Source organism: Apus apus, chromosome 9, assembly GCF_020740795.1.
Source record: "Apus apus isolate bApuApu2 chromosome 9, bApuApu2.pri.cur, whole genome shotgun sequence".
Lineage (NCBI taxonomy): Eukaryota > Metazoa > Chordata > Aves > Apodiformes > Apodidae > Apus > Apus apus.
The window spans coordinates 21,297,509-21,312,439 of record NC_067290.1 but is presented as its reverse complement, the minus strand read 5'-3'; the positions used below and the strand labels follow the sequence as shown (position 1 = coordinate 21,312,439).

Genomic DNA, 14,931 nt, shown 5'->3' with positions numbered 1-14,931 from the left:
GCACTGTGGAGAGGGAATTAGCTGCAGTGGAAATTCATGTGAGCAGACAGGTGTCCTGTGCCAGCAGAGGCTCCTCGGGGATGGTGCTGTGTTGCTGGAGCTGTCCCCAGGGCCGGGACACGGCTGCCATGGGGTGGCTGCAGGATGGCTCCTGGAGCATGGCCGGGACAGGGGCTGGGGTTGGCCTCGTGCTCCCGCGGGTGCTGCAGGGCCAGGCAGGGCAGAGATCAGAGAGGCTCCTTCTGTGGTCCCGAGGCCGGGGTGCAGCGTGGCAGGCGGGGTCGGGAGGGGGTGGTCAGCCCGAAGCCTGGGTTGGACCTTGCTAAGCTGCCATTGCATTTGAGCGTTCATGGCCTCCAAAACAGATGCTTACCTCTAACTGAACTTATCCTTGCTTAATCTTTTCTTTTTTTCCCCACTCTGCTGCTTTTTTGTGTTCTCAGAGGAAGGAGGAATGCGCGAACGAGAAATCAGGTATTTACTGGAGGCCCGTCTGTGGGCCAGAGCAGATGAACAGAGAGCTGCAGCCATACTCTGCTGGAGAAAACAACCCCACACAGCCCCTCAGGAACATAAACATCCTCTTAGGCAGTCAGACACAGCTCACATCTCACTTTGAGCTCCTTCCATGAGGGGCTAGGAGAGAAGTGGCTTTGAAACAAAAACCAGAGCTCACCACAGGTTCAAACACAGGCAGTTTGTTTCACACACGATGGTGTTTTTGTGTTTTCTTTAGCATCTACTGATAATAGCTCTTTTTTTAGGTGGAAATATTGTTGTAAGCTCTGTTACTGGAAGCTTATTTCATCAGACAGGTATAGCACAAGGCTTTTTGGCTCAGCATTATACCTTTGAAATGGAATAGCTGTGATCCCGTTGCATCAGCCTCCTGTCTGAACCGGATGGTGAGCAGCAGTCTCACACACATTGGAGAGAGCTTGCTCTGTGCATAGCTGACTGCACATAGTATGTCCAGCACTTTTTCATGGCTTGGTGTCTGTAACACTTCCTTTTCTTGCCTGTCCTCTTACTAAACTCAATGGCACTGATTTTCAAGTCTCTATTTTTGCAGACTTTAATGCATTTTTTATCAATAAACTAGTAATTTTTTTACTCTTTCCTTTCATTAAGGACTCGGGCCAGGCTATCCCACTCGTAGTAGAAAGCTGCATTCGTTACATCAATTTGTATGGTAAGTTAATTCAATAATACCCAGAGAACCTTTCTGGAAAGGAATGAAATGCTTGTAGTTAGCAGTGAGATGCAGCAGAGGTGCCCACAGCCCTCGCTGCAGAGTTCAGGTTACAGTTACAATGGCATCGACTGTGGAGTAGCGTTTGGATGACTGACAAATACTTAGGTCTTGTAAGGATTTATTCAGGTTAAATTGTTCACTTACACCCCAGGTCATCAGGAGCCTTTTAATGCTTTGACCTGGGGCCCTTGGCTGGAGAATGTGAGCAGAAAATTGCAGTAGGCTCTCCCCTCCCTGCTCTCGGAGCCTTTCTTTCTGGGAGTGTAGACTCCCAGTTTCTGCTGGTCTTTACCAGAAAGCACTGTGGAACAGTTGCACCAGACTTTCTAAAGTGTGGTTCCTTTCCAGGCCTCCAGCAGCAGGGCATTTTCCGGGTTCCTGGCTCCCAGGTAGAAGTCAACGACATCAAGAATTCCTTTGAGAGAGGTGGGTTTGTTGGGGATCCATCTTCCTCCTTCCTGCAGCCATTTGTCAGGGAGGAGCATCATTTCTACCTGTACCTGGTGGCAGTGTTGGTTGTCGTGTTGACAGTGGTTCTGTTGGGAAAAGCATACTGGAGATGTGTGCTGGCAAGGCAGGGCAGTCCTGCTGTCACTGAGGGAAGGTGATGCTGTGAAAGGGACAGGCTCGATGGGGGTGGTGACCTCCATAGCATTAACCTTGAGCAGCGTGGAAGGGTCAGGGTGGATGTGGCCAGGCCAATGAATAGGGCAGCGGGGAGATTGTGAAAGGCTGGAGGACTTGCACGTCCAGTTTAAGAGGAATTGGTATCCCAATCCCTTGGGTTTTGAAAGCCTTTTATAGATATAAGTCCGTACAGTGCTATCCAGACCTGTCTGGTCTGTTCCAGGGGCATAATTGCATCCTCCAGCCAAGCCTGTCCCCTCAGGCTTTCGCCCACCATCCTTTAGATCTGCTCAGCTCTCTGAGCTCTTGCCTTAAATGCAAAAATGCACTGGGCTGGAAACTCTGAAGGAAAACTAATTAATAACATCCCCATTTTCAGGACAAGTTTAAAATCTCCACAATAAACTGTCTCAGCGTGATGCTGTGTTGCTGCCTTAGTGAACTCTCGTCTTGCTGGCAAATGCTCAGCATTACCATTCCACACACAGGGGGTTCTCAATGGGGGGAAATTTGGGATTTCCACTGATTTGTAGAAAACACTTGTTGCATTAGTCCAACCTGATAGTAGTGCTGGAAATAAAGACTCCTCTCTGGGCAGGTGAAGATCCTCTTGCTGATGATCAAAATGAACGTGACATTAATTCAGTGGCTGGAGTCTTGAAGCTGTATTTCCGAGGACTGGAAAACCCCCTCTTTCCTAAGGAAAGGTTTCAAGATTTGATATCTACTATAAGTAAGTACATGTGACATCTCTTCTTGGAGAATAGGGCGGGACGAGAAGCAATAAAAAGTACTTTGGGATGTGAGCAGAGGGGGAAGCTGAGGGTTTTAATCATGAAAGGTCTGGGCTTGACGTCAGGTTCCTTCTTGTTCTGTCCTGTATTCTCCTCCCAGCTCCACTTGTTCCTCTGCAACTGAAGAAATAGCCCAGCTGGGGCTTATTTCTCTCAGTAGCTTGTGGTGATGACATTTATTTATTGGCAAGTCGTGGGAATGAGTCCCCTGGGGGAAAGGAAGAAGGCAGAATGAATTTCATGTTTTGGAGATGATGGAGGAGTGAGTTGTGCTCTTTGGCTGCAGGGTGATTTTATTTCACAGGAGAGGTGTTGGGGTCGTTTGGGGGTTTGTGAGTACCTGGGTTGCTGGCTGGTGAACATGTGCTGAAGTCCTTCATCTGGCATTCCATGGCTCCTTCCCCCTCCTTGATGTTAGTGTGCATAACTGCTAGAGATTTAGAGATGTCAGGAAAGACAGATGCTGTCTGGAGGGTAATGATGCAGAGATGGGCTTATTCCAGAATGAGAGGAATTTCCTCTTGTTTTTCAAGAACAGTTGTTTTATATAGTAGCTTTAGGAATTCCACGGTTGCCTTTCAGTTTTGGGGTGTAACACTGCAGCAGCACCCCTGTGACATGGTGAGCAAAGGGGCTGCTCCTGCCCCAGACAAGGAGCTGGAGCCTGGGTTGCAGAGCTGGCTCTGGCTGCCTCGCTGGGTCTGCAGCCTGCAGGGTGGGACAAGTCCCCTCCTGTGCCAGGAGATGTGCCTGGAGCTTGGTGATATGACTGTGTGCTTGCAGATAGGCTTGTGCTTTGGAACCATCCTTAATTAATGCCAATTTGTGCAATTTATTAAGCTTTTGAGAGCTTTTCATTGCAAACATAATCTGTTAATTTTCTGGCTAGTATTCTCATTTTTTCTCATTTTATGAGAAGTGCATCTGCTTTTCTGTGGCACAGACACAGACTGTGTAATAGGTGTGCTGACTGCACAGATTGCAGGACCTTCAGCCTTTGGGAACCAGTGCTCAGTGAAATGTCCCCCTTGCTGTAGGATGTTCTGCCCTGTGTTGTGATTACAGTGAAGGGTTAAAGGCAGCTGGTTTGGTGCAGGGCATCATGGAGCCACCTGGACTTCCTCTGCCTCTGGGAAGGTGTTTGGAGCCCATGCCCTGCGGCAGGGGCTGCTGGGCAGGTCCTGGGCCCACAGAGTGTCTCATTCCCCTGCTGCCATGGAACAGCCTGGCTTCCTGGGCACAGGGGAGAGCTTGGCTTTTCCTCTTACCTTTGGGGACTGAGAGTTTACATGGACACGTTTCTCAAATGCACATGAGAAATAGATGGGGAGAAGAGGCACTTTGTTTGCAAAGGTTCACTCAGGGCTGTGCCTGTATTGTCAAGTGATTGATGATTACTCCAATAATTCAGCCGATTTACAGCCAGTTGAAACATTTCTGCTAAGTAAAACAAGACAAGTGCTTCAAGACAGCTTGTTCCTCTGGGTTTCAGAAGAGAATATATTATTGTAAGTTTTTATCCAGTTCTTATTTGCAGAAGTAGAGAACCCAGTCAGCAATGACAGGGGATAAATACATTCCTCGAAAGGAAAGATTTCCAAACCAAAATATTATAAAGATTTCCATCTTTGAACTGGAGCCAAATTCAGCTCAGAAGTTTTGAACAAATGGCAGCCCAGCTACATGTTGTCAGTGCATTTTATGGTGATTAGCAAATGTCAAAGTTTGAGCCACCATAATGAAGTAAGTATCTCTGCACTGATGTGGCTTATTCCACGCATCTGAGGCTGACTGCTCTCGGGAAAGCCCTGGTGCTCTGGCTGCTTTCTGTAAAACAAAACCCCCAGGATTAACCATCTACATAATGTATTGAGTGGACAGGAGGTTAAAAGAGTGGCTTTGGGGCTGGATCATGGTGCCACCTGCTGTGGGAACGGTGCTGAGCCCCCTTGGTGGGAGTCTAGAGCATCATCCCTGGGGGCAGGGCTGGGGTCCCCAGGCGAGGAAGCTGGCTTTGAGAGACCACAGCTCTAAGGCACCCTCCTTCCTGCAGAAGGAAGCTGGTTTCTGGAAGCAGCTGTGGGCTTTGTGTGCTGAGGAGAAGAGGAGTGGGTCTCAAAGTGCTGCCTCAGACCCAGTTCAGATTCTCTGCCAAACCAGTGGATCAGATCTGGAAACAGGCTGTTGTTTTCCTTGCCTAGTGGGCTACTAGATCTGGAACAGGTCCCTCTGGTGCTGTGTTGTCTCTCCTGAGAAGGTGTAAGGATGTGCTTTCTATCTGTGTGTTGCAGAAATCGAGAACCCCACCGAGCGAGTGCACCAGATCCAGCAAATCATCATCACTCTGCCCCGAGCTGTCATTGTTGTCATGAGATACCTGTTTGCTTTCCTTAATCAGTGAGTAATTTTTTCCCCCTATTTTGCTGAGTTTCTCCTTGCCCTCCTTTTATTCAGGGCTTCCCTGTCTTAGTTTTACTCATCCTTTTTGGTATTGCCATGGAGAGTTGTGTTTTGCTCCTTCCTCAGCCTTGCCCAGCCGTGGCTGTGTGTTCAGGGAGGTACAGCTCAGCCATTGCTTTCCTGGGCCCTGGGTTGTGTTTCCTGGGGAGAAATCTTCCTGAGCAAATGGGGAAGCCAGCACTGCACCTTCCTAATGCTTGTGCCTGCAGCTTGTCACAGTACAGTGATGAGAACATGATGGATCCCTACAACCTGGCCATCTGCTTCGGGCCCACGCTGATGCACATTCCAGACGGGCAGGATCCGGTGTCCTGCCAAGCCCATGTCAATGAGGTCATCAAAACCATCATCATTAACCACGAGGGCATCTTCCCCAGCCACAGAGAGCTGGAAGGACCTGTCTATGAGAAGTGCATGACTGGAGGGGAGGAGTACTGGTAAGGAAGGGGTGGGACTCCATGGTGTGCAGGACTTAACCCAGTTAACTGGCTGCATTGCACCACGTCTTTCTGGTGCACGACTCGCCCTAATTGGTGTAGGCAGGATAGGAAAATTCCATTAACTCCCAGGTTAGAAGTGTAAGTGATATTACACATTTGCTTGGAGGATGCTGGAATTCTAAACTCCCATTCAGATCTGCGTTTTAACAAACTGGTATTTGTAACAGACTTGAACTAATTTGTGTGCAGATTTTGTACATTTCTGAGGCCTAATCTGCCCTGACACTGATCACCTGCAACCATCCTCACTGGGGCAATTGGAGGGTGAAACACTGAAGCTCATTGTGAGTCAGTGGGTGGAACATTATAGCTTGGTATCACTTTATATTTGTTTTGCCAAATACAAGTAAGATGCTTGAGCAACAGGACGTGATGTTCTAGGCCTGAGGCCGTGGTGTGTGTCTGCTGTTCTCAGAGTTCAGAAATCTGCTGTGATTTCAAGTCACTATCTCGGTCCTATAAAACCCAGAACCTTAACTCTTTCATGTGTCACTGGGGCCAGAATGTCCCTCCACTTGTGTGGAGTGCCTGGGGAACAACCTCCTCCTTTCTCTGAAGGCAGGCTGTGTTTCCTTGCAGTGACAGCCCGCACAGCGAGCCAGGCGCCATCGACGAGGCTGATCGTGACAATGGCACGGAGCCGCACACCAGTGATGACGGTGAGCCCAGGCAGCAGTGGGGAGGGTGCTTGGAGGGCAGTGCAGGCAGGGGGGCAGCATGCACCCTGCTCCTTGGCAGGTTAGGGGCTGGACTAGTGTCTGGCACAGTGTTTCCGTGTCCTTGGGACTGCACATGCATGCTATTAAGTGTTGGTTATAAGGTTTCCATCAGAAGATGTGCATGGACCTGTGCAGTGTCTGACTCCATGGCACGGTACAGGGTTGTTTTTTTGGAGCTGTTTTATGAGATACTATTAATCTCACTTATGACCTTTTTTTCCCTTTTCCTTGTCATCTGTGCTTACATGAGGACATGGTGTGTGAAATAGCTCATGAGAACAGGAGGGGAGATGGGCTAATGTGAGGGGGCAGACTCTGTTCATCTGGTTCCTTGGATGCACAGTGGGGAGGACAGTGGACATCAGTGGCCCCAGTAGGGGCCCTCCACAGCAAGGGGTCTTCCAGTGGATTTCATTATGCTGTGGGTCATGCCCTGCTGAGCAGCCACCTCCTTGGCGGAAGCCTGCTCTCAGCTGCAAACAGGAGCCGACAGGACTAGAAGATGAAGGAGAGAGCAAGCTGCCATTTAGCCAATTTTATGCTTGAGTGGCCACATTAATAGCTCAGATTGGAGTTTCTGGGTGATTAACTGTGGTGCAAGTGTGGAGAAGAGGAGCAGCTTTACTTCCTGAATTTACATATTCCTTCTTTGCCTCTCCCTCGCCCCATGCACCCTCCTTGCTGGGAAACTTGGCATTTTATCAGGGGTATGAGAGCTCTTACCCTCCCTGCTGCCTCCCCTCCAGAGCATCCCCCGTTGCTGGTGCTGCAGAGCTCCCTGGCAGTGTGCTGCTGCTGTGGGCTCCTCTTTGGGTACACCTGCAGCTCCCAGGATGATGCCCTTGGCCAAGACCTCAGAGGTTCCTGGTGTGCACACAACCTCCCACAGTGAAGTCCTGCCTCAGCCCTCTTGGATTTCAGGCCCTGAGCTCCCCATTTGTGAATCCCTGGTGTTTGATAGAGCTGGAATTAGAAAAGGGGGAGAAGTGGTGAGGTGGTGTGCTGGAAGGTCTGCAGATGGGGGCAGTGAGGCAGAGCAGCTGCCTGGCCAGAGCTCCTATCATCCCTTCTGTGGGGATCCCCAAAGGGGGATTCTTTACTCATCAATAATTCAGGCCAAACTGTCTCCAGGATAAGGCAAGGAAGAGACAGTAAGTGGGGCTTTGATCACAGTGTCTAACATAGCTTGACAGGATCCCAGACAGGAGGATAACCGGGTCTGTAACTGAAGACATCATCTCATAGGTGGAAAACGAGAATGTGGGTGATGATGCCACATGCATGCAGGGAAATTTCAGTTACTCCCTATCTGGTTTGTAGCTTTTTGTAGTTGCTGGTAGTTTGTGAGTCTGTGAGGAATTCCAGAAAGGCTGGAAGACCAAAAAGAATTGATCAGTCTAAAAATAAGATGGTTTGTCCTCAGTATAAGGTGCTCTGGGGAAGCTAAGGCAGCAGCATGAGTGGTGTTCTGGTGAGATGCCCCTTACTAGGATTGATTGTGCTCTTGAGATTGTTGAACTGAACTTTTCTCTATCTGTCCTTTGCAGAAGTGGAGCAGATTGAAGCCATAGCAAAGTTTGACTACATTGGACGATCTCCACGAGAGCTTTCCTTCAAGAAAGGGGCCTCACTCCTCCTGTACCATCGGGCATCAGAAGACTGGTGGGAAGGGAGACACAATGGTGTGGATGGCCTCATACCCCACCAGTACATTGTGGTGCAAGACATGTGAGTAAAGTGGTGTGTGTTGGTCCAGGATGTTAAAATCACATACCTACACAAGGTCCACAGTAGCCACCTAAAACAGGTGGTCAGATTTTCCCGGGTTTAATGACTTTGGTGAGAAATCTGAACCTGTTCACATTTGCCTCTCCTTGCATTTCTCCAGTGGTTTCTCGTTCAAGTCCTAAATGCTGCACTCCAGTGTGCCTGACCCTGTCTGTCACTGACTCCTTCAAGTGCATGGCCCAGGCTTAGCATTGGCCATGGCCCCTGTGTACATGGACCTGGTGTGGTTCAGTGCCCACCTGGCCTGTGGGCAGATCTCAGGGTCCTTTGCAGGTGCCGCTTCTGTTACAGTTACTGCACCTGGATTCATTAAAACGGTGCTGGGTGCTGTCTGGAGTTGTGGCCTTGGTCCAGCCCTTTGTTAACAAAGCCTGGAGCTGCTGGAGCAATGGTGTTCAGATCCACACTGTGGCTGGGCCCTACCCTCTCTCCTGGGGCACAGCCCTGTAGCTGATGGAGGTCTCCTCCTAGGGATGATGCATTCTCTGACAGCCTGAGTCAGAAGGCAGACAGCGAGGCAAGCAGCGGGCCCCTGCTGGATGATAAAGCTTCCTCCAAGAATGACATTCAGTCTCCAACGGATCACATTGTGGACTATGGCTTTGGGGGAGTGTTGGGCCGGTAAGGAAACTCTCCTTTTCCTGTGAACACAGTGGTGGTTGCTGTCATGTGTGAGGAGTCAGTGTGTGGTGGCAGGGCAAGACAGAGGGGAGGGCTCCAGTCAGTTGTGTGAGCATGGAGGGGGTTTTCATGTGCATGCTAATGCAGAGCTTAACAAGGAAGGAAGGTGCAATGCTGTCCCTTTCTTGGCACTGGCTAAAATGTCTGTCTTCCCTCTTGCCTTAGTCTTCTGGAGCCAAAAGGCCTGAGTTTGGTTTGCTGTGAACTCGGGGAGCTGAGCAGTTTTCTCACAGCATGCAACCAGCTGCTTTTGGTCTGATGGACGGTGACCTAGTCTTGTGATGGATTCTTTGCAGAGTGAGATTGAGGTCTGATGGTGCAGCTATCCCTCGCCGCCGCAGCGGGGGGGACACCCACAGCCCGCCCCGAGGGATGGGTCCTGGCATAGACACTCCTCCTCGAGCTGCAGCCTGCCCTAGCAGCCCCCACAAAATACCTCTTAACAGGGGCAGGATTGAGAGTCCTGAAAAGCGCAGACTGGCGACATTCGGCAGTGCAGGCAGCATCAATTTCCCAGACAGGAAGGCCTTGTCTGATGGGCACCCGCTGAGATCAACCTGTGGATCGACTAGACACAGTAGTCTCGGAGATCAGAAATCTCTAGAAGCAGAAGCACTTGCTGAGGTAAGAGGGTTGTGAAGTGGCTCTTGGTGCCCAGGGACTGAGAAGCTGGAAAATACGGGTCCCTTGGGCAGCACCACAGAGCCCCTTCTGTGTCAACACACTTCAGAATTACAGTGCTGTTGTAGCTGCAATGGTTTAAAGACAAAAATAAGCAGCCAACAGCTCCCCTGCTTTCCCAACCACATCAGTTGGTCTAATAAAAGCTGCTGCCTCCCTCCACAAACCTTGTGTCTGTGAAACCACAGACAGAAACGTTCGATTCACCACTGAAACGTGCTGGCAGCTCTTATGTCCCACAGGGAGGGAAGCACATTATCTTAATCTGACACTCCATAAGGAGCTTAGCAGGAGAACACTGGATTTGCCAAATCAGAATTTGACTGATGTTCAGTGTTTGGAGAAAAGTGCTTCACGTCTGTTACTGGCTGTTTGTACCTGGGGCCTCCAAGTGTTAGTCTAGTCCCAGTATGACACCTCCAGCCATGCAGTGTCATCAGGCCATCAGTTCCATGGGGCTTCTTAAATTCATGTTGCCTCCAGCACAGCCTGCAGGTCTCTTCTCCCCACTGCTGGCAGGAGGCCCTTGGCCAGGTATCAGTCAGGTTACATCAGATCTGTTAACATCTCAGAGAATGGTCCCTTCATGGAGCTGGCTGTAGAATTCTCCAGCTCCCTGGGGACCATGGAGTTCAGGCAGTGTGGAGGTGTCCCAGTGGCCACAGGTTGGGCTGTTCTGAGGCCCGGGGCTGGGAGCTCTGTGGACAAGGCTGCATTGCAGAGGTTTCCAGGTGGTTTGCTTCATGCCACCATCAGGTAGGAGCAGCAGCTGTCGAACAGTTGGGGTTGCCCAGCTGGGACACCCCAGTGCCCCAGGGTTTGACAGGCTGTTACATGTCGAATCAGCTGCTTTCAGCGAGGTAATTAACAGTGATTGCAGAAGGGAGGAACTCTTACTGTCCTGTTTGCTTTCCCACTAGCCACGCTCCTTGTTCTCTTGCTCTGCAGCACGCTGCCCAGCTTCTCTGTCCATCAAGAGCTTGTGTTTGGTGTGAGCAGTGACAAAGTGGTGGTGGTAGCACAGTGTGTGCCCTGAGCAGGGCAGCAGCATCCAGGGAGTCCCCAGGCTCAGCCAGGCTGCAGCGTGGCACCCACAGCCATGCCTGGGGCCACCTTCTCCTGGTGCAGGGCAGGACTGTGGGTCTGGAGCCTCCAGCGGGACCGGGGAACGCTGAGTGTGGAGCATGAGAGGCACAGTTCCTTTGGGTGGGTGTTTTTAAACTTTGAAGAAGATTCTCATTCAGCTGATGTAAATACTTACCTCGAAGTCAGTAGGACTGCTGGACTTGGTAGTCCTGAGGCTTAGCTCTGGGAGAGTATTTTCACTCATTATCTGAACAGCTTAGTAGAGTTAATCGGCGTTAACTTGATGATTATTTCCCTTCTGCTGATCCTCTGAACGTTCTTTGGGGCTCACTGAGCATTTTGTACACATTATAAAATGAGGGACTCAACTACACATGGACACCAAGGAGAGTTAAACAGAGCTACTTTTTAAACAATTTGGTTGCCTTAAACCGCTTTTCAGATGGCCTCTTGCTGAGCAGTGGCCTTACCTCAGGTAAGATGGATTTGAGTGAAGCCAAACTAGGGCCTCTATTTCCGAGTGAGACAATCAGCACTGAGTTGTAGGCTGTTTAGCTAATTTACTTGAAATGGGCACTTCCAGTTGGACTGGGGTCACCCTCTGGAGGATCTCCATGGACAGACCCGTGGAGGCCAGGCCTAGAGACACAACCCAAGGTGGGCAGGTGGTGAAAGGCTGGGGCAGCCTCCCCTCAGCTGCAGGGAGAGGCCTGGTCGCTGCCTCTCTGTTATTTATCTTGAGCTGCCATTGTGCTGCTCATTCCACCTGCATCCTGCTGCCTTTCCACCCCACACGTGTAGGCACAGGGGCAGCAGAGATCCTGTATGTCTGCTGGAGGCTGCAGGGCCTCCTTTTTTGGGGAAAAGCCGGCCTCTGTGCTGCGGGGGAGTGTGGAGGTGCCCTGTCTTGTTGGAATGTGGACATGCTGGTGTTTACCCTGCTAGCTGTGGTGCTCAGGGTTTGCTCTCTTGGAGAGCAAGCTCCTGTTGATGTGAGAGACACAGAACACTTTTGTGCAGCCACAATTGGGGCTTAAAATCTTCTCCTGAAGCTCCAGCTTTGCCTGGAGGGTCTGCCTCAGGTCAGAGGACCCCCACAGACACACAGGGCAGGGGCCTGTCCATGGGTGGGGTGCAGGAGAGCGGGGTGATGCTGTTGCATGGGACTGACATCCCTTCGTTGGTGGCGTTTGCAGGACATCGAGAAGACCATGAACACAGCGCTGAACGAGCTACGGGAGCTGGAGAGGCAGAACACAGCCAAGCAGGCCCCTGATGTGGTCCTGGACACGCTGGAACCCTTGAAGAACCCCCCGATGGGCGCTGCCAACTCGGAGCCCGCCAGCCCCCTGCACACCATCCTGATCCGGGACCCCGAGGCGGCCATGCGGCGCAGCAGCAGCTCCACCACCGAGATGATGACCACCTTCAAGCCAGCCCTGTCCGCCCGGCTGGCCGGGGCGCAGCTGCGGCCGCCGCCCATGCGGCCGGTGCGGCCGGTGGTGCAGCACCGCTCCAGCAGCAGCAGCAGCTCGGGGGTGGGCAGCCCCGCCGTCACCCCCACCGAGAAGCTCTTCCCCAGCGGCTCGGCAGATAAATCGGGCACCATGTAGGCCGGGGAGAGGCGGCGGGGGAGCCAGGGCCTGGGCGGCGGGAGCGGGGCCGCGGCGCGGGAGAGCTTCGCTCGGCCGAGCGGGAAGTCTGACCGTGCTCCAGAGGGACCTCTCCCAGCGGGGAAGCAGTGCGTAGCCTCGGCCTGACTGCTGGTTGTACCTACTACGTGTGTGAGCACGGACGTGTGTGCGCGCACCCCATCCATGCAGAAACGCTTCCCAAGCTCGCAGTCCTGCGGCAGGAGGAGACGCTGGGTCTACGTGTTGGCACTGGAGAATACACGCTATATGTAGAAGTATATATTAAAAAAAAGTATGTACAGAGTTCAATGACTTTTTTTAAAATAAGTAGATTTACCTCAGAAACTGGCTCTGAAATGTCCTATCTAGAGATGTTGGTTGATTTGGGTTTTTCCCCAACTATCTGTGTGCGTGTGTGTGCGTGGAGGTACGTAGCAGCTGTGCGTTGAGCAATACAAGGCCAATCCTGCAATTTATTTCTACATCTCTTGGCATTTAAACAAAAAAGGTGGCGGGGGGGGGGGAAGATACAGTGGGTTTTGTTCACTGCTGGCCTGTGGAGAAGAGCTGGGAGTGCATAAATGCTGGTGTGTGCCAGGCCGGCCAGAGCGTCTTTTCAGACTGAATCCCGAGACGCCTCGTGGTGCAGCGCGACACGCGGACGGAGCGGAGCAGAGGGTGACGTGTGCTCCCTCAGCTTCACCCGGGGCTGAGGACACTGCTGCTGCGCTGGGGCACAGCCCTGCCTGCCCCGCGGGGCCACAGGACTCTGGATTTCTTGAAGATTTCAGAATGAACAAGGACTAGTGACAAACCTGTGGTAGAGCTTACTTAGAATAACTTAACACAGTTTTGAGATGCTTAATTTCCCTTTCCCCAACACTTTTTTTCTAGATAAAGCCCTAATGGTGTCTCGACAGATGGGACTGAACAGGCGAGGAGGCTTTGGTACAAGAACGTTCCTTTCATTGAAGTTGCACAGCAGTACATGAGGGTCTTGATTCAGTTTGTGTCCTCTTGCATGAAAAGCATGAGCCATATTTGACCATATCAGATGCGGAACCGATCTGATGGGGTGATATTTTGCACTTTCTGTACTGTACTATAGAATACAACAGTTTGAGTTTATGCAAAAGAATCTACATTTTCTTTTTCCTCTGAACATTTAGCCCAGAGAAAAAAATATGCAGAACGAGCTGGGGATTGCATGGTACTTTGATAATCACGTCTCTCTGTGAGTGCTGGATTCAAGACACTCTGCTTCTCCTGCAGGTTTTTTTTTCACCTTGTACATATTTTCATGCAGTTACCCATGGTTTAATTTGGTCACTTCCATATGGTCACGTACAACCCCAGCCTGGAACGGGCCGTGGCGTCTCTTGGCTGCACAGAGAAGCCATACTAGTGGCTCCTGAACCTTTCTCCTTTCTTCTTTTCTCTCTGATTTCTGCAGTTCTGTCCATCCGAGCAGCCCGCCAGCCCTCCTGCCTCACCCACCTGCCCCTGCCCAGGGCTTCATTTTTGATCCTCCTTCATCATCCTCTTCTCTCCAGCATGGCTGCAGCTGGAGGAGCAGCTGGCAGCTCACCGGGCTGTGCCCACCCATCTCTGCCACCCGTGCCCAGCCTCTGGACCTCCACACACCCAGCACCCACCCACCTGATGGGCCTGGCACTTGTGCCTGTGCCCCGTGCAGCAGCATGTGCCCCTTCCCCCATCCTGCCTCGGCCCTCTCTGTATATAGTGCTCTACTTGCTGGAAAGTAACTGTTAACATGTAAACTGTACAAAAAATAGGCTAAGATTAGATGAAAGCCAATACCACTCACCAAATCTTTGCACTTAGTAGGTAGCTCAATGTAAAAATAAAACCCAGTAATAATAATAATAATAATAAAAATAAGTGAAAAAAGAAAGCTGCCAAGCTAACCTTTCCGTGTACAGTGGGGGAGAAGTACTGTATGTAGTGGTTCTGTCCTTGTTCCTCTGTATAATGCTGTGAGGGGAAATGGTGTGTATGTACTTGTCTATTAACATTGTTGACATTTGTAATTACCACAATTGGTTCCTATTGATGTTTATTTTTCCTCATAATTTTTCCCCCCTTTCCCAACGTAGGCTAACCCCGAGGTCACTGCCTCTCTCATTATGGGCAGCAGATGTTCCAACAGTCTGTCAGTCTGGTCTAGTAATGAACCAGCAAATGTGCTTTCAGGGGGAGGGAAGGAACCCATTTGGCTCAAGAGCTGTGTAGTTGATGCCAGTAATTATTCTTTTTTTTTTTCCATTTAGTTCCTGGAGAACATTCACTTTGCCAGTCTTCTGGGTTTTTTTATATACTTTCAAAGATTACTTGATAACAGAACCATTTTTTCCCCTCCCTTGTTACTTCTGAAGATACAGTACCAGTTCCTGTGTCTTTCTATTAAATTATTGCCTTTTGTTTTTGTTTTGTTGTGGGTTTTTAATACAATTGTTTTCTTATCTTTAAGTGCCTTTTTGAGCACCAGAACAAATGCTTGGAGTTAATGTCCTAAGGAGCTGTACCCATCATGATTTCCTTTGAGCAGTTGCGTTGTGCTGGGAGTGATTGCTTTTAAAGTTCTTTTTAAGTTGTTTGGGTTGTTGTTGTTTTTTTTTTTTAATAATAGAAAAACAAGATGTTTTGCTGAAGAATAAACTACCCCTTTTTAATACAGTATTCAAA

The 14,931-nt window shown here is 50.4% G+C and overlaps 1 protein-coding gene across 3 annotated transcripts in view; it reads left to right on the top strand.

Moving 5' to 3' along the window:
* Positions 1–14,931, top strand: part of SRGAP3 (SLIT-ROBO Rho GTPase activating protein 3) — a 97,601-nt gene extending 82,670 nt beyond the window's left edge. For 2 of the 3 annotated variants that reach the window (XM_051627599.1, XM_051627600.1), the window contains exons 13-22: positions 1,132–1,192; positions 1,604–1,681; positions 2,481–2,615; positions 4,968–5,073; positions 5,346–5,573; positions 6,216–6,295; positions 7,903–8,083; positions 8,615–8,764; positions 9,121–9,448; positions 11,788–14,931. In XM_051627599.1, the coding sequence (XP_051483559.1) occupies positions 1,132–1,192; positions 1,604–1,681; positions 2,481–2,615; positions 4,968–5,073; positions 5,346–5,573; positions 6,216–6,295; positions 7,903–8,083; positions 8,615–8,764; positions 9,121–9,448; positions 11,788–12,204 (1,764 nt within the window). In that variant the 3' untranslated portion in view covers positions 12,205–14,931. Of the gene's footprint in view, positions 1–443; positions 475–1,131; positions 1,193–1,603; positions 1,682–2,480; positions 2,616–4,967; positions 5,074–5,345; positions 5,574–6,215; positions 6,296–7,902; positions 8,084–8,614; positions 8,765–9,120; positions 9,449–11,787 lie in introns of all 3 variants that reach the window. The other variant, XM_051627601.1, reaches the window with a different exon arrangement.